Source organism: Simochromis diagramma, unplaced genomic scaffold (genome assembly GCF_900408965.1).
Source record: "Simochromis diagramma unplaced genomic scaffold, fSimDia1.1 OVJJ01000304.1, whole genome shotgun sequence".
In the NCBI taxonomy this organism is placed as follows: Eukaryota; Metazoa; Chordata; class Actinopteri; order Cichliformes; family Cichlidae; genus Simochromis; species Simochromis diagramma.
In genome coordinates, this window is record NW_024387030.1 from 6,090,305 (window position 1) to 6,115,176 (window position 24,872).

General features: G+C 41.3%; 1 protein-coding gene across 1 annotated transcript in view; it reads left to right on the top strand.

Annotated features, from left to right (window-relative positions):
* The first annotated feature begins 3,651 nt into the window (after window positions 1-3,651).
* Window positions 3,652-24,872, top strand: part of LOC120740023 (glutamate receptor ionotropic, NMDA 3B-like) — an 89,299-nt gene continuing 68,078 nt past the window's right edge. Inside the window, exon 1 of the mRNA XM_040042091.1 lies at window positions 3,652-4,687. Within this exon, the coding sequence (XP_039898025.1) occupies window positions 4,154-4,687 (534 nt within the window). The 5' untranslated portion in view covers window positions 3,652-4,153. The remainder of the gene's footprint in view (window positions 4,688-24,872) is intronic.

Below are 24,872 nucleotides of genomic sequence, written 5' to 3' on the forward strand. Positions count from 1 at the left end.
TGATAAGTACAACGATCCAGTGAAGAACATCACCCAGTAAGCCCAAATGAAGATGATGAGCAGCAGGTGAATAAATTGCAGCCAGGTGTGTTTGCCAAAGGTGGGAAACTGCAAAAAAGAGTACCCCCCAGGCGGGGGAGGAGTGAGGAGGAGAGAGAGAAACAGAAGCACAACAACAAACACTGACAGGGCAGAGGAGAGGACTGGAGGACCACACTTATGGGATGGGCCTAACTAGGAAGGGCATTTATTTGTACCACCCCTCCCTTAAAGTTGGGAGACTCCAGTTCCTCTTTTTCCAGGTAAATAACAATTTAACCCTCCTCAATGCATCATTAATAAGACTATATGATAATAATATAAAATTCTGTCCTGGAACTTTTTTTTTTATAACTATACATGCAAAACAATACATTTTAAGCTTTGAAAAAGGGAATCCTCCTCATATGACTTATTGTGGTTTGGTCCAGTTGCAAAGATGAGCTTAAAATTCAGGATGTGTGCGACATTGTTGTTTGCTACTAACTCTCATGAGAATAAAACATATTTATGCTTGTAGCCAGCCTGCATTTTGTTAGCTTCATTACCTCCCAGTTGAATCGAGTTTTTCTTATTGTTACCAGGCAGCCATGTCTCCCAGTGCATGTTTACAAGGTAGTAGGCGCATAGTACTTGTATGCAACTGCACTTGCTGAATTTTGACCCATTTTATGATTTTTGTGTTTCAGCCAAAGTGAGAAACAACCCTAGGAACATCCCTGGTCTCGTTTACATATGGTATGGCAAAATCTTCTCCCAGCATATTATGTTTCCCTCTTACTTTTAAATTGTCTATAATGTTGTAATGCCATCATAGTACTCAATACATTGCAAAAAGTAGATGAAGGGATAAAGTTATAGAGGGATAAAGTTAATGAGCCATGCCATGAATCTATGGGAAAGAGTTGTTGAAGCTATGTTACAAAGAGTGGTGATGCTCAGCAAGCAGCAGTGTGGTTTCATGCCAAGAAAGAACACTACAGATGCAATGTTTCCTTTGAAAGTGTTAATGAAGAAGTATTGAGAAGGTCAGAAGAAGTTGCACTGTGTCTTTGTAGAGCTGAAGAAAGCATTTGATAGGATGCCAAGAGAGGAACTGTGGTACTGCACGAGGAAGTCAGGAGTGGCAGAGAAGTAGGTGAGGATAGCGCAGGACATACATGAGGCAGCAGTGAGGTGTGCAGTAAGAGTGACAGAACAAGTTCAAGGTGGGGTTAGGCTCTGAGCCCCTTCTTGCTTATAAGAGTGATGGACAGGTTGACAGATGAGGTAAGGCAGGAGACTGTGATGTTTGCAGACAACACTGTGATCTATAGTGAGATTAAAGAGCAGGTGGCAGTGAGACTTAAGAGATGGAGGTATGCACTGAAGACAAGAGGAATGTCAGTAGAAGCAAGACAGAATACATGAGTGAATGAGAGGGAGACAGGTGTAACTGTAAGGTTGCAAGGAGTAGATCAAGTGTGAGTGAAGGAAGATGAATTTACACACCTGGGGTCAAAGCAACAGGCAGTGCAGGCAGAGAGGAGTGGGTGGAGACGAGTGTCAGGGGTGATTTGTTACGGAAGGACAGCAGCAAGACTGAAAGGGAAGGTTTACAAGATGGTGATGAGACCTGCTGTGATGTACAATTTGGAGATGGTGGCTCTAATAAAAAGACAGGAAGCAGAGTTGGCAGGGTTGAAAATGTTAAGTCGTTTTGTTGGGAGTGACCAGAATAAGCAAGATTAGAAGGACAGATCAGGTTAAACAATTAAGACACAAAGTTAGAGAAGCAAGGCTGAGATGTTTTGGACATGTGCAGGGGGAGGGATAGTGGATCTAATGGACAAAGCATGTTGAATATGGAGCTGTCAGGCAGAAGGAAAAGAGAATGACCACATAAGAGGACAGTGGAGGTTAGGGTGCTAACAATAGGGTGCGATGAAGGATGATGAGCCACTGTGGTTGGTGACGCCTAACAAGAAGATTGTAAGATTTTTTTTAAATTATCCGAATTATTTACTGTGCATGTTTTATGTCATCAGTTATATGTCTCATAAGTGCCAAGAAGCCATACATAATCAAAATATAAAATAATTTTTAACATTTCTTTTTCTCTTTTTATCTAATGCACGTAACTACAAGTAGCCCTAAGTAACAATGTAAAATGAAACCAAAGAAAAGAGAAAAATGTTTGCTCAAATTGATAATATATCATTTGGTTACATAACAGCTTCAACACCCTGGTCCGCTCAGATTTCCACATTATAATGAGCTCGGTTTCCAGACAAACATTATCACATTTCACTACGTAAACAAACAGAAATATATTTGGAAAAACGCGTTTTTCCCTCTCCTCTGCCCAGCTTCAACAGGTACCAGAGGGAGAGTGTGTGAAGAGTCATGCAAGTTTAATGCTGCCGGTTTCTGCCGTACAACAAAGCCCACAGTGTTGGTTTTCATCTTTCCTCTATTTGGAGTAAGTGGAGCATGAGGCGAAGGAGGAAAGGTAAGAAAACACTCTTTTCCCCCAACTGTCTCATATTTGTCAGTAAATCGCACTGGTATCACATCAGGTCACCCAGCAGGCTGTGAAATGACTTGTTGATCCCGGGAATATGTGTGTGTGCGTTAGTGATAGACAGTCAGCGAGAGGCAGTGATACTTTTATCTGCAGGTTCGCCAAGGAAACCTTTTCAAGCCAGACCTCACAGTGAAACGGCCCTGCAACTTCACCCCATGCCAAAGCCACAGAGAGTGAGAAAGAAAGAAAAGCAGAGACGGGACATTAAAGGCATCACTGGTGTTTGACAAACAGGGAATTATCAGAAAAAGGGTGTGCGGGGACTATGAGAACCACAGCACCACCAGCCCAGATTTCACCCGGTGGACACAAAGATTTGCTGAATGTTCCGCTCTAACGATGGCAAATTAGATCCGGGGGACAGAGAAGTGAGTGCAGAATGAATGAAAGGAGTACTGAGCACTGTCCCTTGCATGAAGCCATATTAGCATGCACAGTAGATCTCTTTTATGGCATTGGCGCTGTCCGTGGTGCTGAAAAGACGTTGTTACACAACGGGTAATGTTCTACTTGGACGGTAGGAAAGAAGTGGGTATAAATCCCGGAGGAAAATTGAGATTTCAGCGAGCTATTAGCTTTGTGTTGCCCAACCTGGCAGGAACATCGCGATCCGGCCTGCAGAGGTGCTTAAAAGTGGCATATTACATCAGAAAATGAATGGCCACCTTTTCAAAAAGGATTCAATTTGAAAAAAAAAACAAAAACAACTTTCAGTCCTCTTTTTGCTTCGAATCAATCTTTATGACACTTACAGCAGTCTAATACTTTTTGTGCTCGGAATTTGTGCATTTCCGAAAGATCTTTGCCATCAATAGCTCTCTGTACAAATCTAAGTCATCTAGAGGCAGCAAACTTATTTCTATATTTGATTGTCTGGCTGGCTTAATACTATTGTAATACTATCTATCTCTCTCTCTCTCTCTCTCTCTCTCTCTCTCTCTCTCTCTCTCTCTCTATATATATATATATATATATATATATATATATATATATATATATATATATATATATATCAGATAAGACAATTCCGATGTTTTTTCAAAACTGAATGAAAACATTAACGGCAAATTTTCCCCGGGACCCGAAGAAGCGGAAGGAAATGTTACCCGACGAATTTTCATTAAAATTCAACAAGAGGCAAGCTCCGTGAGAGGTTAGATTATTGGCGGGCAGGCTCTCTCTCTCTCGCGCGCACACACACACACACACACACACACACACACACACACACACTTCACAGCTGGTGTGCCTTTCTCCAGCAGAGACTGACAGAAGCGGGGCGACCGCACTAAGCTGTGAGCGCTCTTTTCTCCTCTCCTCCACCAAGCGCGTCTTTTACTGTTGACATAAAAACTTTGAAGAGGTGAGAGTCGAAACGTCAAAACGCCGACAAATCACCGTCGACAGTGCGCATCAACAAAGAAGAAAGGGGAAAAGAAAAGAACCATCAAGTCTGAGAAAAGCGGTGGAGCCGGGAGAAAGAGGGAGCTATGCCATCTCCCGCCGAGCAGAGCCCAGTCCTCCAGTGTTGTGTGTCGGAGCTGCAGCATGGTGTCTCTTTCTGGACTCTGGACCTACTGCCTCGCCCCGGGGAGAACTCATCTCCTTTCCTTCTCTGCCAGAACGCTCCTGCTGCTTCTCTTATTAACCGTCTCTTCCTCCCCGGACGCCTGCTTCCCTCACCCACAACCTTGCCACATTCTCGCCCGGATAGGACACACCGTGCGTCTCGGTGCGCTCTTGCCGACCCGACAGCCGGCACGGATACAAAACGCGCTCAACCGCGCCCTGGCCAGCCTCCGGCATCAAGGCGGAGGGGCAGACTCCTCCACAACAACCTCTCAGCCACCTCCTCTGCTGCCCTACAACCTGAGCTTGGAAATGGTGGCTCGATCGCCCGCGGGAGGGGACCCTGAGTCATTGTCCCGTAGTGCCTGCCAGGACCTGGTGGTCAGGGGTGTGTCAGCCGTGCTCGCCTTTCCCCGCTCCAGGGAGGAGCTGATCCAGGTGGAGTTTCTCTCCTCTTTCCTGGAGATCCCCTTCGTATCTATCCTGGAGGACACAGAACCCCTTGTGACTAAGGTAGGAATTGACGCTGTGTGTCTTTCCTGGCCGTCACTGTGCACCTGTAGCAATCATCTTTGAAAGATGACAGTGAAAAATGGTTATGTGTGTATATATCATGGCTTTCATCTTTCCAGCATCTTGCACTTCAATTAGCAGCATGCCATGACCTAACATAATTTCATCTGATTCCAAGAGCTGACATTCACCAGTAAATCATTGACTGACCCATTAGCCTGTGGCATGGATTTTGTTATCTGAGTTGGTGCAAAATGCTTCCTACTAGCCAGATTTTAAGGCAGGCTAAAGGCAAATGGACAGTGTAAAGAACTGTGATCATCAGAGCAGTTACACTAAAGAATGATTAAAATAATACAGACAGAAACGGTGATAACGTTACACGGATAATTAATTTAAAAAAAAAAAAGAGACATTTTAGTGTATCAGACTTTAACTTCTAGCACTGTTGCCTTCTTCCAGCAAAGTCTGCTGTTCAGACTGATTTTAACTGAGCTCTGGTGAACCTGCAGGCCCTTAACATGCATGTTTAATATCTGGTCACTCTGACTTGGTATTGGACTGAACCCCCGAGCGAGGTGAAAATTTCTCTCTTTCTAAGCTCTTTTCTCTGTGAATCTATGTGCGTATGTGTGTGTTTGTGCCAGAAAGGATGTGTGTACTTAGAGATTGCTTCTGGCACCTTTCTGAGCCCATTCCAGCAGTTGAAATACTGATAGACAGATGTCACGGAGAAGTGTGGCTCACTCTATTAGTATGATCACATATATGCTATGTTTATGTGTGTACGTGCAAATTAGGTAGACAACACAGATCTATGTGTGTGTGCAATGTTAGTATTCCCAGCAGAACTGCCAGTCAGTCAGTGCAGCTTCTGTCACATTTGCCTACATAAAAATGTCTCTATCCCACTGAGCAGCCAACTGCATCTCTAAGTCACCACAAACATATGAATGCACGCACTTTGCACACACATATTTAACTATCACCATCATGTGGGGTGGGGGTAAGTCTAAAATCTTTGTCCTGCCACCTCTCTTTGCCAACAATGGATTGCTTATTTCAATAAAGGTTGCATGAATGAGAAGTCAAACCACTTGATGAATGTGTCGGCAGAGCAAGGAGATAAGCAGAGGAGAGTAAAAGGAGAGAAATTTAGGAGATACGAAGGGGGGAATAGAAGGGGTGAGCTGGAAGAGAGAACAGGGTTCTTTTTTTCTATAGAACTGTGCCAAGCAGTCAGAGGGCAAACAACAATCATCACTCTCTTTCTTTGTCTCTCTGTGTTGTAGCGCTCCAGTATTTTTAGCCATAATTTCAAGCGGCATTTGTGAAATGAAAGCCTTTTTTGGTTAATTTTTGTGTTTAATGCTGCACAAAAGCTTCTCTTTTTTCTCCTTGGTGTCAGACTAATCTTTCTTTTTTATTGAAGATAATGTCCAATCTTATGATGGCTAACAGACAAAAAAAGGACCAGAAAGTGGAAATTACTCCCCAGAGAATAGTTCTGAGTACAGCGTGTGACCAATAAGTGCTCTCCAAAACAAAAAAAGACAAATACAGCCATTTTGAAACACTTATTTAAAAAAAAAACCTGCATCTACTGCATGTAAAACATTTCTACCTCCTTTATGATCTTGTTTTTTCGAACTTTCATGTCAATTGGGTAGACTGCTGAAAACATTAGCTCGTTAGTTAATAGCTGGTTTCTTGTTTATTGTGATTCTTCTTTTCTTTTGTGATTTCATGTTTTTATATATGTGTTCTCATTACTGTCATAGATTTTGGACTGTGGGTGGACAAATCAAGCAATTTTAGGAGACTGTAAGAAATCTTAAAGGTCAGATTTTCAAATTTCCTGAATTATGAGACTAAAATCAGGATAATTTCACCATTAAAAAATACAGTTGGTTTGGTGACGATAAAATAGCCTTTAGTCACAGCCCAAAAACAGTTTGAATTTCAGGAGAATGGCCTGTGAAGGATCGTAGTGTGTTTTCTTTCTCTCACACCCTAGGGTGCAACTCTATAGAAAGGGAGCAATGTGGGAAATTAAAGGACGCTGGCAGGAGGTGGGACAGGATCTTAAACACACACAGAGAGGGCAATGACGAGTGGGTTAGGTCAAAAGGGAGGCAAATTGTTAGCCTGTACAAACAGGGAACAGTGCACAGGTTTCACTGCTGATAGGGGGAAAACACCCAAATCAGAAGATATGATTCTAATTAAAGATGCTATTTACATTCTAGCATCAGGAGGGCGGAGAGCTCCAGAGATGGGGGAGGTGGGCTGGAGAACAGCAGAGACAAAACAAACGGCTTGGCCAAAAAAATAATAAAAAATCTGTCACAGATTGATCCAAATGAGAAGGGGAGGGTTTTTGTTTTTTCAAAAGAGAGTCTTTCCTCCTGGGGTTTTTAAATTGTGGAAATTCTGCCGGCTACTGGGAATTGAGCCCATGTTTTTCTGGTGAACAGATACCTTCCCTGGACATCAGAGAGGGATAGAAAGACACAAAGAAAGAATGAAAGAAAGAAAGAAAGAAAGAAAGAAAGAAAGGTTCATGCACATTTAGAAAAAAACAAAACTAATTCTTCCCTTTACCTGCCAAAAGAATACTACATTAATCTTAAAACACCACAGAAAGCTAAAAGGTGACTTGTTGACTTGTTTTCCTCACAGGCTAAACAGACTTCCTCAAGGTCAAAGAAAATGTCAATGAGGGGAAAGAAAATACAGTCTTTCACAAATTAATTAGTGTGTGGCACAGTTTTATTTTTCTTTCGTGACAGCTAATTTGCCATATTTCATGTTTCATCTGACGACAACAACAAAAGAAATACTCTTCCACGTCGGGGGCGTCATGTAGCATGCGTGACATTTCTTGGAGGTTGTGATGATAGATTTTCCTGACTACCTTTAAGTGCGCCCAAAAAACTCAAACCAACCAGATGCTGAGGGGTTGAAGGGTTGTCATCATTATGCAAATTTGTCCCACAAATTGTCACATGAAATTCTCTATTGTCAATTATTCCCGTGTCACAAGACTGAAAAATATTCGGCACCACTGATGAAACAGAGACATGAAAGGGCACAGACAGACACGGGGACAGAAAGACAGCCAGAGACAGGGGTCGTCTGTCCGTCTGCGTTCTCCTCTCCCTTCTTAGTCAGAAAGAGCTCTGGGACTATGTGATGTGTCTCAGTAAGGAAGTGCTTATTCTTCCAACCTACTTAAGCTAATTAGAACCACTGTATGACCCCTAACTGTAAATCTCTCTCATCCATCTATGGCATGCAGGATGGGAGGAGAGGAGCAAGGAAGAAGGGACAGAGAGGGGTGGGGAACGAAAAGGAAATGGACTTCTAATTCCCATTAGGGCCATTATGGGCATTTTGGAAGCTGATTTTTTCATCAGTTGCTTTTCATTGATTCAAAGTAAGTAATGAAATTGAGCATATTTGATATTTAAGCAAAAAAGTCCAAAATAGCTTTGATTAACCCATTAATAAATGGGATGGGGTTTGAAATCGGCATTCTATGGATATGTTGGGGTGTGTTGGTAATAGTAACAATTTAATTCTGGGGTTTTTTTTGTTAAAAGTTGGTGCAATTTGCCAACAGACATAATTGAAAAGAACATCTATGCATTTTTAATGTGGCCAGCCTTTTTTCATGCACAGTACTACCAAACAATTCTGGATTTGCTGATGATATCACAGGAATTATTTAGTGAGATCATGATTTCTTTTTTTGAAAGTGTATTAGCGGAGAGAGCCGAAGGAAATGGTTTTGCTGATTTCTGAGTGTGATTAGGTGAGAGGGGTGGTATGAAGTGAATCCATTATTTGTCATTCTCCACAATTGGAACTGAGTTCCTGCAGCTCACTTTACTCCCAGTTGCCATTGAAATAAACCTTGGATTTTTTTCCCCCATAAGGTGGAATGTACAGAAGTCTATTTCACAGACTTTAATCCTGACTAACATTCATATTTTTCCCCTTTGTAGTTCCTCTACCTCAATTATTTCCACAAGACATTCCTCATATTATTATATTCCTTTCAATAAAGAACGGCGTTTTATTCCTATTTCATAAAGCCTATTTTGTACTAGCCTTGTATACATGCATTATGAGTACAAAGGCATATTTTGCTTGACCCAGCTTGCACCTGTTACATTGCCGGTGTGTTTAGTGATGCTGATAATTAAATCTCAATCTGAACTGAGCTGCTGAACCTCAAGTCCCACAGAATCGCAGCATTAACAGAACGCCATAACTGCAAATGCTGACTATCCCTAAACTGTAATTACCACAATACACACCACAAAGTAATGCAGTGTATTATTCATGAGGTCTTTACTGTTTATGATTTGAAACAACCTTTATCGTTCTGTTGGTGAACTACTTTCCCTTCTGCAATCCATCCATCCCACATTCTTTCATTAAGTCTCTTCTTTTTTTAATGACATACCTCATTCTGCTTAGTAAAATGAAGATTAGTACAGTAAAAAACCCAATTTGCGACTTTGAATGAAATTACATTTTAATCCTGGGACCCTGCTGAATAAGACGCATTGTGGCTCGGAGCTAGCCCTGCTCTCAGAGGACACACATGCTGCAAACGCGTTCGCACACACATCTGCACTCCTGCGTGCACATCTGCAGAGAAATGCAAGTATTGGCCTCACGCAAAAATGTATCTTGCATTTATGAGATTCACGCACGCACAGAGAGTCTGCCCTGTGCTCACTAAAGGTTATTAAGCCTAATGAGGCTTTACAAGGCCATGCTGCCTTTAGTGTTTTCTTTGAGATGAGGAGGGGATTTGTGCCGTAAAACCACAGTGGAATAAACGAGTGGAAAGAGAGGGACAAAAACTTGCGCCTAGCCAGCGCTGCAGGGAAACTGACAGCTTGGGACAAGCAGGCCACTTAATGCAAACAGCTCAAAGCTTTTTCTTTATTAGTACTATGATGACAGTTCAGCGCGGTCTTGACTGAGCCAGATTAATTGAGCAGAGCAGAAACAGCGGAGTATGTATTACCAAAAGGACTCTGGGCTTGTTTGAGCTGCTCACTATGGCATTCAAGTTAGTGTTCTAATGTTTGTCTTGTGTTTTTGCCTCTGGTAAAACAAATGTCTCCAGTAGTTCCACAACAATTTTATGTTACTCAGTGGAGCTAAAAAGTAAATGAAGTAGACCAGTGATGGATGGAAGCAAAAAGCACCAGAATGGCTGTATATATCAGCAAGCAAAGGAGATGTGGTTTTCATTATAATGAGTTAATAAAGGAACTGATGGAGGTATATAGGGATAAAGAAAGCAGGAATTGGTCCATTCTATACTCAGAAAGACAGGAAAACGTTGAATGGGAGAATATGGAAGTAGGGGAAAGTGGTAATCAGGTGCTAGGAAATATGAGAATGGACAGAATATGCGGAATTAGAAACCGCATGAAAAAACTACTCATCAAGCAAAAATTAAGGAACATTTGAAGGATGAATCTTGGAAAAAGGGAAGCATATTTCAGAGAATAAGAAAGTGACTATGGAAAAAGGGAGGCACCAGGTAGAAAACAAGGAAAGTAAAGAGATAAGGGAATAAACTCAGTGTAAATAAACAGGAAAGAATCAGGAATGAAAGAATAAGGCATGGGGAGAAAGTGGTTATTTAGAAAAAAGGGAGGGAAAGCAAAAGGAGGGAAGTGGGATAGAGGAATAAATAGAAAAACTAGTGAAGGGTGGAAAAAAGAAGAGGGATCAGCAGAGGAAGGAGAGTTCAAAGGTTGCAAGAAATGAAGAAGAGAGGGTGGAGGTGCTGGGAGGGAAAGTGGTAATGCTGGGGAAGGCTGACAGCAGTCCCACGACTTGTGTTTTCTCTTCCATTGCACAGTCTGATGGAGGCAGTTTTATCTACACTGTGCTGGTTCATTAGAGGATTAGTGAGTGATAACTAAAAGTTATCTGTGATTGAAAACACCTTCACTCCAACACGTGCACACACGTGGACATGCACACATGTACACACACATTCTGTTTACACACGAACACACACTGTGCACATATAGATTGTACTCATGCAAACTTATTCAACTTCCCAAACTTATTCCATTCACCTAAAGTTAGTGCCATCTTTCCCGTTCTGCAGAACCTGCGATTGTGCAGCAGTTGTTTGCCTGCATACACACATGAGAATGTGTGTTATAGTTTTTCATTATGTGGCAACTGAGGCAGAACACCACAAATCTAGGCCAGGTGGGCTTCAGTGATAAGGGCACATCGGGAGACAACACACACACATTTTAGGACCTCCTATAGGAGATCCCATAGGCATAGGTCAGGGGTGAAAGACAAGCAGACGGGAGAGGCAGACAAGTGGCGAGACAGGGGAGAGAAGGTGAGAAAGACATGCGCTGATGTGAGATTAAACAGATGCTGACAGATGGCGTTGGGGCATAGCTGAGCCACTGCCAGAGAGACAGGTTAGCCAAACACAAGATGAGAAAATGGGGTAAATGTCCAGAAAAGGGTAAGACAAAATTCAAGTAATAAAAGCAAAAGAGTGGGAAAGAGAAACAGATAGAGAACCAAACAGAATTAGACAGATAGCAATTCCGACAGGGTGGGGTGGGAAACAAAGAAAGATTAAAAACTGAGAAAGAAATAGCAAAGTGAAGTGAGCAAGTAAGTTAGAGATAGAAAAGGAAAGGGGGGACCAGGCGGTGTCAGAGAAAGTGTGACAGAGCCAAGAGCTGTCAGGGATGAAGTTATTTGAGAGGCGGGTGAGGCACAGACAGAAGATTGAAGGATGGTAGACCCCAAGGTAACTTCTGTGTTCCTTCTGGGATATTTATGTTGGGAGTTGGCAAGAAAACAGGCATGATTTAGAGCCCATCTGGTTAGGTTTCAACACCACCTGCCCACAGAGGAAAAGCTGTCTGTAAGGAGACATACAACAGTGCACCAGTGGCACTCGTGTACACACTCAAACATGCTTCGTTACATCAGTTACATGTGTAGAAATGGAACCATTTCCCTCGATTTGGCTCTCCTCCAGTTTTGGCATTTTAAATTTGAGTTTAAATGCTGGGATTTAGGGCAATGCACAGGATCCTAAACATAAACGATATCATAAAGTTATATTTTGGTCCAATTTAGTGTATGTTTTGGATGCTAAAGATAAGAGTAAGGGCAAAATGAAAATGGTTGCATAGCAGGTCACAGCACTGCAAAAAGAGAAACCAGTTATGTTTGTGGATGGAAAACTTGATCGCCTTGTTTAAAGGAATGAAAATCTTTATGTAATGAGGCATGACCATAAAAACTATAAGCCTACTACCGCTTTAGCCAGATCACAGAATAGAATGATGATTATGGAAATCTGGAATTTGTGCAGCGTTTTTGTTCACTACACTCTGACCTCGCCACTCCCCACAAGGAAACACTCTACTCATCTCAGCAGGGAGAAGGGATTTGTGTTGGTGTGTGCAGGCATGCAGCAAAAGAATGAGCAGAGCACTGACAGCTTAAGTACACCGCTGTGATTGAAAGGGTTTCTTGAGGTATGTGATCGCTGCCTTTTGCTTGTCAGTCTGTTTGTCAACAGGAAAAACTACAGAACTGGATTTTATGAAACCTGAAGAAGTATATGGAGCATGGCCAAAACTGAACTTTTAAAATTAGGCATAAATCTGGATTATCTTGTTTAAAAATTACAAAAATCAGGGAATTGGCCTTGGTTGAACATGAGCTTTGAAAGGGCTCTTTCCATTTGGTTGTGTGTTGCTTTTTTAAATGCAGCATCTAACTCAAGTGGGGCTTCTGTAACTAGCTTGCAGGTTTTAGTTTTTAATTTTTTAAGTGGAAAAGTTTGTTAACGATATTTGTGAACACAGTTCACAGTTCAGCACAGCTAATATTCCAGTGCATTGTTTTGAATAATGGATTGTCCATCAAACTGGTTTGGGCCACTGGGCAAACAACGGTTTTACTACAAATCCTGAATAGACTTGGATGCTACGTTTAGTGCTCTGTATGTTCACGGTGTCAAACTACCATTAGCTCGCTTTCTTCAAATCAATTTGTGGTGTTTGTGGTCAGACTGCAGAAACAACAAAAAACTAATACAGGTTAAATTGTACTAGTATGTCTCAAGAAATTAAAATATTATGAAAATTGTTTTTTTGTTAAATTAATTAAAAAGGCAGACCTTTTCATATTTTACATTCATGTAACATAAAGTCAAATATTTCAAGTTTGCTGATTATTGCTTTTAGCTGCACTGTAGTAAAAATGTAAATAACTGTGGTAGGACTTTTCTTTATTAAAGCCTAGAAATAATGTGGTAAAGGTGGAGTAATACGGTTGGAACAAGACTAAGGTCATAGAATGTTATTACCATGTAATTACAATAAAATGATAATATATATATATATAAACATTTAATAGCATTCTAATGTGTCAAGGTGTCAAAGCATCAGTGTAGAAAAATTATCATTTCCCTCAGTTTCTGACCTGTTATTAATGTTATTAATTAACCTGTTATTATTCAGTCACTTTAATTTTAAAACTGTGTATATACTGTATATTCTGTGTATTTATTATCTCACTCTTATTGCCTGTTTATGCCCTGTCCTTATCTTCAATGTCATGCTGTTCTGTTGTATCTTAATTGCCCCTTGGGGATAAATAAAGTCTTTCTGATTCTGATTAATCACGTACATAGAGTTCAGTGTAATATTACTCAGGTAGAACCACTGTTTGTGCACAGTAGTCACTTGGGATCACCATCTATTTGGGCAATTAAGTGGTAATAAACTACTATTTCCACATTCTTGCCTTTTTGTTTCCACTTTGTTGTTCCCCTATTACCACATTATCACTGGAAGCTGCACTAGAAAGTGCAACCAAAAATAAATAAATCGGAACTGCATGTCTGACGTGAGTGAAAACACCCTCAAATTAAAGCTATGTAAACTTGGCTCTTGTTTCAGCGGCAAATGCAAAATTACAGCACATGCTTCGGACTTTTCTAAAACTCTCACACAATTCCACATTTACATTAATACTGACACGATCTCCCCGTAAAACGCATGTCCTATCCCGTGATTGCAGGGACCTACTGATGTAAATCGAATCATGCTCACATACAAAAACTCTAGTGTTCAGACGCCACAACAGTCGCAGCCACAGCTCTGCCCCACACATGCGTGGATAGGAATGCCTCAGTCAAACTGTATCTGGGACCATCCATCACACACAAGCAGTTGTCATTTCTTGGGAAGTCATGTTTCTCTCACCTTCTCGCTTTCTGTATTGACCTCTGCGTTTGAGCTGGCTCCATAAAGCAGAGCAGAGCGGAACGACAGATAAATCCTCGTCTGACTGCAGGTGCAGGGGAAACGTCAAGATGATCTGATATTCATTTGCACAACATCTAACACATAAATACTATTTATTGGATGAGAAGAGACATGCAGACATGGCACAACAGAGCAAGTCACTACAATATACAAGGTAGCAGGGAAAAATTTAAAAGGGCGAGTACTGAAGGCAAGTGATGTGTGAATTTCAAAGTGAGTTTAAATGGGATGACCCACAAGAAATAAAGAGATGGAGAAATAAAGAGCTAAAAAAAGTGCGATAGAGAGAAGAGAAATAGGATGTGATCAATTTTCCTTCTTCATTGTCCTTCACTATAGAGGACAGTCCGTCCTCCAGATAGCGCTAAAGCAGCTTCCCTGTCGCACTTATCTCCTGCCAAGTCACGCAAGAGAGCGGTGCAATATTTCACTCTAATTCAGGTAGTAGCATGCATATATCTTGCATCTAGCTGCTCATTTTCTTTGTTGTGGTTGAGGGACAACTGAAGAACACCATAAAATTACTATTTGTAAAACCTTTCAAGATAAATTGTATGACCAAAATGTGGACTGTTTGGACACTTATTGAGATAAAATGACAAATAGCATGACAAGAAAACAAATCACTTTTGTTTGATAACTTTATGCCTGAGTGCCATATTTTCCCGGTACAACAGTGTAGGCGTGTAGGTGTGAACAGTCAACTAACTTCACTTGGGTTGTCATGTCATAACATTTTTATGCTGTATAAAAAACAGATTCCCTGAGATGTAACAAGGTTGTTGCACCGGCAAACAGTACAAGACTGAGCAGAATCAATAAGTTGTGAAGTACCTCAGGCAAGGAAACGGAGTCAAGATTTTTTAATTGAGAAAAAGGGAACGAACAAATATTGGATTGTGTTGTTCTTTGTTTTCTTTCTTTTGTTTAAAAAAAGAAGAAGCTTGTGGCATTGTTTTTTTCTGTGTGTTTCAGCAGTAGAGTGGCCGTGAGGTTTTGCTGGAAACCAACTGTTTATATTTTCCCAACTCATGACACCAGAGTGAACTGGCACTGAGGCATGCAGGTGGAATGGTTTGGTAGAAAGATCCTTTTCAGGCAGGACAGCTGGGCAAAATGGTTGGGTGGATATATCTTTTTCAGGCAGCCCGCCGTTGACTACTGCTGACTGGGACTTGTCAGGTATAAAATTGGACTGGAGGAGCGATATCTCAATTTTAGCTGAGATGCCCGCAGAACGAGTGGATCGAAATCTGTCCTTTAAAAATGTAAAGTCTCATTTAGGACGATTGGCATGCGACGTGTGATAATGAAACACATTTGAAACGACTGAACTGTTTCACCAGAGTAGAAGCATTTTATGTCGCCTTTTGTCACCTAGCTGGGTATGAAAAGCAAAGGAAGGCAGTGCAGTATCTGAAAATATGAATTCCTTCTTTAGTGCAGTGCACAGAAGAAGAAAATTAGCTTTCATCAAATGACTCCTTCAACAGAAAAAATGGGAAAGGCATAGAAGTCACACTTTGTCCTTGTCCAAAAGGCTCATTGTGCTTGAATATCAATAGCAATCTAAAATTATACATCGAAATAATCAATTGCAGGCTTAAAGCTTCCAAATTAATTAAATGATTATGAAACAGCAAAGTTGGGCAAAGGTTACATAAGGCATTATAAATGTAATCCTCTGAAACTCGCTAACTTAAAATACAAGTCCCACAATTCTCCTGCTGGCAGTGAACAAATGGGGTTCATTTTGCAAGAGAGATTAAGTGTTGAAATTACAGTTTTGAGTTTTATTTTTACTCATGCTTAATAAATAGTTGGATTTACATGCAAGTCAAGAAGGAGAAATGGGACTTTCCTGCCATCTGTGTGTTTTGCTTTTCTTTTATGGCACAAAGAAACAAAGCATAGCTTATGAGTCAGCAAAGCAATTGTGGCATTGGACATTCCCGCAGCAGTCACTCTCAGACTTTGTTTAACAGTGTTAATTTTCCAAATGGCACCATAGTACAGATGCAGAGTTCATTGGCACGCTTTTCAGCTGTAGTTAAAGGATGCCTGATAGACCAGTACGTGCTTGATCTGTACATTCCACTTCCTTGTCCACTCTGTCACTCTCAATCCAACCATCGCCGCTGCATCAACAGAGAGGGTTACAAGTTGACTGCCAAGGCAGAAGCTCTGCCAATAGCACTGTTTGTGCGCCTGTGTCTTTTGTTGTTATATTGGGTGTGAAAATGTTTGTTGTGTCAGCTTTGGCATGAATGCGCTGTCCTCACTTTACCGTATAAACAGTTGAGTTTGAGCTCAGGTTTTATTTTAGTTTCACACGAGCTTCCTCGGCAGATTTTATTGCCTGGATCTTTTGAAATAATAATGTTTACTTGTTCATTTCTGTGAGTCCTTTATAGATGTCGTGTTCATTTTGGATTTAAGGCTGACTTTTACTTTTGTTTCTGAAAAGATTGATTTTTTTAGCCACCCAGAGAGATAGGAACAAGCTGAAAATAAACACCGAGTTGCCCAGCAGACACTAAAGATCACACTTAGCATTTATCTGGATTAATGGCTTTTTAACTAATGCAAGCTTAACAGTCACTCTTTGCATACATGTAGTTTGATCTTGTTTGGAACAAGTAGTTCCAAATTTAATTTGCTTGGCATTTGGTGATGGACAGGTGGAGTACAGTGGGTTAATCAGAGTCTGTTTTCAGCGTCTGGAAAGGAAGATTTATCAAATAAAGAGTTGGTGTTAAATGGGACTAAAAATTCAAAGCGTTCTTATTCCAGGATGTTAAAATGTCACCGATGTTCTGTCACTTGTGCTGGTGTTCCGGAAATACAGCGAGATATGCTCTGTGATGTCTGTGTCTTAGACACAGAGAGATAACGGTCCTCTTTTAAAGAGTGATGCCAAGTTACTTGTTTGCCCGCCAGGGTATCGCAATTCACAGCCTATTAAGGACCTAAGTGTTTTGCATTTTGTTTTCATATGCTGATTCATTGTGACTGTTGCTTGCTTTTTTACTTGCTTCCACTCACTGCTTGGGCACCAAACACTACTTCAGTGTTTCCCCTAGGCTGGCTGCATTGGATGAAGGGAACACTGTGCTTGGTTAGGTTAAGGAAAAGATCAAGATGTGGGTTAAAATATATTGTGTTAAAACATAAATCCTGCATATTATTGTAATGACGTGTATGCACAAGTTCAATAAGGAAGGAAGATATTTCCTAAGTTTTTGGCTGCTAGTCTGTTCTCTACATCACTACCACGTTCCCATGCTGTCAGTCTCAGTGCTAACACCATTACCCTAGTCCAGTCATCTTCTTGCCTGCCTTCGTTGAACCAATCAGCCTCCACTCTGCATGGTTTAAATTTGTGCTCTCCGTCACTCTCCCTTTCAGAATTGTGCAACCCACCTCCTCCCATCTCCACCTCAACCAAGTCACCCAGAGCTCCATCCAAGCCTCAGTCTTCATCTTCACCACACCTCTGCATCTAGGGGGTGTCCTGTCCTGTCACCCCTGGGATATGGATCTGCCATGATGGGTCATCGGATTCTAATCACCAAATACATTCATACATTTCTCTGTCTCAATAAATCATGTTCAGTTCTTCCATATGACCTCTCCTTACTGAACTGGTCGTGCTCTACTGGTGTCTCTTGATGTAGTTCTTTGCAAGCATCTACAGTGGCTTGCAAAAGTATTCGGCCCCCTTGAACTTCCCCACATTTTGTCACATTACAGCCACAAACATGAATCAATTTTATTGGAATTCCACGTGAAAGACCAACACAAAGTGGTGTACACGTGAGAAGTGGAACGAAAATCATACATGATTCCAAACATTTTTTACAAATAAATAACTGAAAAGTGGGGTGTGTGTAATTATTCAGCCCCCTGAGTCAATACTTTGTAGAACCACCGTTTGCTGCAATTACAGCTGCCAGTCTTTTAGGGTATGTCTCTACCAGCTTTGCACATCTAGAGACTGAAATCTTTGCCCATTCTTCTTTGCAAAAACAGCTCCAGCTCAGTCAGATTAGATGGACAGGGTTTGTGAACAGCAGTTTTCATATCTTGACACAGACTCTCGATTGGATTTAGATCTGGACTTTGACTGGGCCATTCTAACACATGGATATGTTTTGTTTTAAACCGTTCCATTGTTGCCCTGGCTTTATGTTTAGGATCGTTGTCCTGCTGTAAGGTGAACCTCCGCCCCAGTCTCAAGTCTTTTGCAGACTCCAAGAGGTTTTCTTCCAAGATTGCCCTGTATTTGGCTCCATCCATCTTCCCATCAACTCTGACCAGTTTCCCTGTCCCTGCTGAAGAGAAGCACCCTGAGAGCATGATGCTGCCACCACCATATTTGACAGTGGGGATGGTGTGTTCAGAGTGATGTGCAGTGTTAGTTTTCCGCCACACATAGCGTTTTGCATTTTGGCCAAAAAGTTCCATTTTGGTCTCATCTGACCAGAGCACCTTCTTCCACATGTTTGCTGTGTCCCCCACATGGCTTGTGGCAAACTGCAAACGGGACTTCTTATGGTTTTCTTTTAACAATGGCTTTCTTCTTACCACTCTTCCATAAAGGCCAACTTTGTGCAGTGAAATCTTTTTGTAGCCTAAACCTGCTTTAAATTTCTCAATAACTTTATCCCTGACCTGTCTGCTGTGTTCTTTGGACTTCATGGTGTTGTTGCTCTCAATATTCTCTTAGACAACCTCTGAGGCCGTCACAGAGCAGCTGTATGTGTACTGACATTAGATAACACACAGCACCGTGGAGGGAACAGCCATCCATCATTTGCACTATGATTTAGTGCAAATTTAGTGCACTCTATTTAGTCATTAGCACTCATCAGGCAATGTCTATGGGCAACTGACTGCACTCAGACCAAAAGGGGCTGAATAATTATGCACACCCCACTTTTCAGTTATTTTTCTGTAAAAAATGTTTGGAATCATGTATGATTTTCATTCCACTTCTCGTGTGTACACCACTTTGTGTTGGTCTTTCACGTGGAATTCCAATAAAATTGATTCATGTTTGTGGCTGTAATGTGACAAAATGTGGAAAAATTCAAGGGGGCCGAATACTTTTGCAAGCCACTGTATATTTATAGCAAGTGGAAATGAGAGATCCATCTATCCTTTATTTATCACCGATTGCAATATTCATGGCTGAAGTGTACCCTGCTGATATTTATTTTTTCCTGATTCTATTTTTTTCATAATACAAATTACAAAAATAATTAAACCTTACAATTTTAGCCAAAATCTCAGGTACCAGATGTCCTTTCACTGGATAATAAAGAGCTCTGCTACAGGAAAGAGCTACAAATAATTCCCTGAATATGAGTTCTTGTACACCCACATTTACCTGACACGTTTTACCTTACCAAACAAGAAAAGGTGCAACAAATTATATTACAAAATGATATAACTAAATAAATGTCATGTACTTGCATAATTTTAATTTTAATAAATTCACCAGATAAAGGACATCAATCCTTTTCTCTTTATCACTTGTCTCCACAGCTTTAGCTTTAGCCACTTTACTTTTGTTAGCTTTTATTAAAATCTACATGTTAAACCTGGTGAGGGTGAGTTAAGTGTCTAATTACATTTGCTGTTACAAACATTTTCACAGTGTTCGAGTCTTCGTTAACAACAAAGAGCTTCCACATTAATGACGTGTTCTCATGTGGTTGTGAGTGTACACCTGAGTTGCTGTGTGCATGTTGCGCATGAATGAAATAGACATTTCGCTAGAAATCACAGATTATGGTTCCTGGTTGGTCAGTTATCTTATCACTATGTCCAGGTAAAACTCTCATTGAGATTAAAAATCTCTTTTTCATGAGTGACCGCCAAGAGGAGCAGAGATCTAATATTGCAATAACCCAGTGTGTTGCATGCACATATCTGTGACACAGCAGTTTTTAAAAAACACCAGTATTTGATGCTCCGTGAGAATGAGCATCAAACGAGAATAGATTTGAGTGACAATTCTCTTTCGGTTTGTCACTACAAGTGACAGCTTTCACATACTAATTTGATCCACTGCTGATAACTTTTTTTCTAACTCGGTTACAATTGTTGAAAGCCAAATGTATTCCATGAACGATTCAGAAGTATTCACATTTAACAATTAATTTCAGCTCAGAGTTTTGAACAAATGTGATTTCACCTGGCTCCTTTCTGCTTCAACAAAGTCAGTGCACATATTTGTGGATATATACGTACAGCAGGCCATACACTAAAAGAAATGCTGGTCAATTCTTGTTCCTTGGTGGCACTTAAAGAATGAGATATTGATTGCAACACACACAACTTATTTTCCAGCTTTACGTAAATCAGTTTGTGATTGACAGTTTCTGGACCCGGAGCTGTCCATCTCACTGACTGTTGATACCTATATCCACTTTCCAGCCTACCAGAGGTTTAACCCTGCTTTCAAATTAGCATCAGTTGCTTCTCCAAGAGCTTTTATTAACAGTGGACATTTCCAAAACCTAATAATATTGCTGGTTTCTCTCTATAGCATGCCTGGGATTGTACAAGCCTAAGTGATTAGTTTTACAGCAGCACAAATCGCTCTGAAGTAGATTGTCAGCGGTGAGTGCAGGAGGTCCTCCAGAGGGAAAACATTCAGTCCTCTAGCTATTTAATTATGAGGGCAACAGACCCTTGGGTCCATGGCTTCTTTCTCTCACAAAAGAGGCTCACTAACAAACTCCGGTGAATGCCTTTGATTGATCTGAAGCTATTTGAGGTGGCCATGAAAAGAAAAAAGACAGTTACAGAAGGAGGGAATGGGAGAGGAGGAGAAGAAGAAAGCAGGGAGAGAGGGGGCTGGAAAGAAAAAAGATGGAAGGAAAGCGGAGAGAGGGATATCAGCAGGGAGGGAAGTACTGTATGGAGCCAGGAAGAGAGAATGAGGGATGAAGGGAAGCAAGGCATGGATAGATGGCTGGAGGGATGAGTAGAGAGAAAGAGGAGGGGATGTTGGCGTCTTTTCTGGCACGGCAGTTTCCTGCACACACAGAATCCACACAACTAGAGACAGACCCAAGAGGTGCATTTGCACACATGCTGACACAAAAACACACTTTGTTAAACTGGTGTTAGGGCTTCCACTGTATCATGGGAACAGAGATGTGGATGTATTTGCATAAGTGGGTATTATACTCTGAGCCAGTGGACAGTAGCGATGGCTAAAGTAGATAAGATAATGCTTTCATTCTCTCTTTCGCTCCCTCCCTTGCCCGGTTGCCACACACAAACTCTCCGTTTATTGCTTACTGACTTTTTTCCCCCTCTTTTTTTACTCAAGGCAGAAAAATTCTCTTCCTGCTCTTCTTACTTTGTCTCCCTCCCTCTCACCAAACAAACACATTCATCCTGTATATTTGTTGTGCAGTTAACACTTTTCACACCCTCCAACTTCTCCTCTTATCTCCTTTACTAAACTCCCAGTGTGAGAACTTTTTCAATTATCCCTGCCTCTACCTCTGAGGGTGAGGGACGAAGGCACTGTTTTGGCAGGATAAAGAGCCCGCAGAGGAGAGAGAGGGGAGAGGGGAGGGGAAAGAGAAGGGTGGAGGCAGGAGGGGTGGGAGGAAAAGAGAAGTTAAGGGAGAGATTCCGCAGTGACTCCGTTCCAACAAGTCATCTTTCATTTTTATGACTTCAATCAAGTGTCCTTGAAGCCTAAATACACCCAGATCATGCACTCTTATCCTGGCTCGAAGACTGGGATACCTTTAAGTATAATAATACCTGGACACTGCCCACTGTGTGCACAGATTTTAATGACTGTCAGTCTAGCCCTGTCATTTAATAGCAAATAGTGTCCTGTCCCTGCTGTGCTTGGGCACAAATACAAAATGTACCCCATTTACTTTCATTTTTTTTCTCTTTGTCATTGCCTCTAAGCGAGCCTCACTCTCTTCTACTCCTTCCCACACTTTTTGCTCTCCACATCCACCTCTCATTTCTACCACTTACATGCACACGTCTTTCTCTTGGCAGGACACCACTGCAGTTTGTCACAATATGGTACTGGAAGCAGTGAGAGTACCTTTGTTTCTCTCTATCTGTGCGTGGGTGTGTGACAGAGTCTGTGTGAGGGTGAGAGATAGAGAGACATGTGTAAACTTGCTGAGGATGTAACCTTGCCCAGAGAACTCTGGCTGCAGAAAGTCAACTGTCACCTTTGTGTGTGTTCCACTACAGTTACAGAGTTATAGGAGTGTGTAATTCCATCTGTCAGAGTCTACCTCAGTCTGTGTGTGTGCGTGTTTTACGTGTGTGTCCGCGCACGAGCACGCACAGCAGGACTCTCTCCTGTTCCTTCGGGCATTCCGATTCCTCGTCCCATTTTCATCCTTCTCTTTCTTATTAAGACTTGTCTTCTCACCTCTCTGTTTCTCCGTCTCTCTCAGTTTCCTCTCCATTTCCTCATTTCTTTCGCAGCATCGTTTTTCTCACTTCTTCTCCCCTCTCCACCTCTACTTCTCGGTCTATCCATCTTCTCTACTCTCCCTTTTTGTTTTTGCCTCACTCACCCTTCCCTCCTGCTTATCGCTTTCCTTTCCCCTATTTTCCTCCTACTCATTTCCCACCTGTATGGGACTGCTGTTCAGAGCCATCGAGCCCAGCGCTTGTAATACCCTGACCAGAGTTATTTAGCCGCGATATGACAGGTAGGGAAATGAAATCACCACTTGGGTGTGTGTGTGTGTGTGTGTTTTTCGTTTCGTTCCCCTTTACTGTTTCTCCTTCCCATTTATGAGACCCTGCTGCAGGGCTATTTTTAGTCAGCTGCCACCTTCTCACTGGCTTGTAAAAGCCGTCCACCAGACGTTCACTTAGGCAGAAATTCTCTATTGTGATTGCGGGATTGATGAATGTTATCTGCAGTGGTGTTTTGGAATGAATTTAAAAAAACACCTTCCCCTCTCTCTCTCTCATCACTCCAGCATTGCCTGACATATATATTATAAATATTTTAAAACTGTTGTGTATCACATATTATATTAAGTCAACTCCGACTCTGCTTTTGGCTGACAAATGAATGATGATAAACGTATTAATTCATTTACAGGTTTGGATTTAGGGACTCATATACCACTGCCGTTTGGTTTTAGGATAGGCTTGGTTTCAGCTGGCCCATCAGCATTGTACAGAAAGAAATGCTGTCTATTACCTTACAGTGAATAGATTCACACTGTTTTGCCTCGAGGCAGCACTTGGAACCTTCTTGCCTCACAGCAAGAAGGTCCTGAGTTCAGTTCCACCATCAGGCCAGAGTCTTTCTGTGTGGAGCATGTTCTCCCTGTGTCTTTGTGGGTTCTCTCCAGGTACTCCGGCTTGCTCCCACAGTCCAATGACATGCCGTTAGTGGGAATAGGTTCATTCTAAGTTGCCCATAGGTGTGAATGTGAGTGCGAATCGTTGTCTGTCCGTATGTGTTACCCTGCCTCTCACCCTAAGAGAGCTGGGATAGGCTCTCTTAGGGTGCTAAAGTAGTGCAAACCCTGGATAACAAGGATTTTTCTGCTTTTCATGGGTTGTCTCTTATATTTCCTAATGATAATTTTAGCCGGACTGTGTTTAATGCGTTAATCACATGTCCACCTTTTTATGTTCTGCATTTTAACTGAGTTGCCCTGTCTTGTTAATTTGTATGCTTTAGAGTTAGCAATCTGATGCTTTTTAGTTTTTCCTTTTTGTATGGTGCAACATCAGCTTGTTACTAGGCTAGGCACTTTTGATAAGGTCCCCTCTTTACACTTATGCATGTCAGTAAGAACTCCAGGACACAAAAATAAAGTGCACCAGTAAGATTTGCAGTGAGACCCGTTTAGTGAGTAGTGGGTAGCAGCCCCGGGCACTCCTCAGTGCCCCAAGTTGGCCAAATTGATTTGTTGATTTAGTGGAGCTGTTGTTTTTAACTATCTAATATTGTGATTGTAGATTAATTTTTAAGAAACATATTAAAATAAAGGAATAATCTGGTTTTAATTTAAATAGATTTTTTCTTCTTTTATGGCCACTCAGTCCTAATTTTGATTGACTGATTGTCTGTGTGTTTTACTGCCAGTTTGTAAAATAATTCAGCATTATTAGATTAATGTTTCATAGGGTGGAATTTCCTCAGGTGGTGGTTTTGGTCATTTTTCTTAAAACCTTTGTGTATTTGATCAAGGATAAAAAGGACAGCTGCTCAGTTTGTAGCTATGCTATGCTGCAAACCAATGATACTAGAAAAAAACAGAGTCACAGAAGTAAAGTAAATAAACCAGAAGAAGGGCTTTTGAAGTTGCATCCAAAGAAATTTTGTCTGTGATGCTCATGCTTTTGCCAAATCTCCGTTCTCTAGTGTTGTGCAGGTTTGTTTGGTAACAGACAAGTTGGTCACCCCAACTCATAAAAACAAAAAGTAGATTATGCTCCCTGTGGTGCCCCCAAACTCAGTGTTCGATAACCAAACAGAAAAGGAATCAGAGGTCCTGATTCTATTGCTTTTATACTCACTTCCAAACATTTCACACACTCTGAAAGGATCCCATGCCAGTCCTAGAACCATAAACACCCCCGTGGATCGATTTGCTCATGCTTCAGTAAAGCAGTAGGTGTACCACTCTTGTGGTCATGGATACAAGTTTGAATTGGACTGTTACTGCTTGGAAAAAATGTGTTGGGAGTAAAGTGTAAGGATCTTCTTAAGCAAAGTGGAAGTGGCGTGAAAGAGGCAAATTGAGAAATAGGGCGAACGTGACAAAGCTTGAATGTGGTTCCTG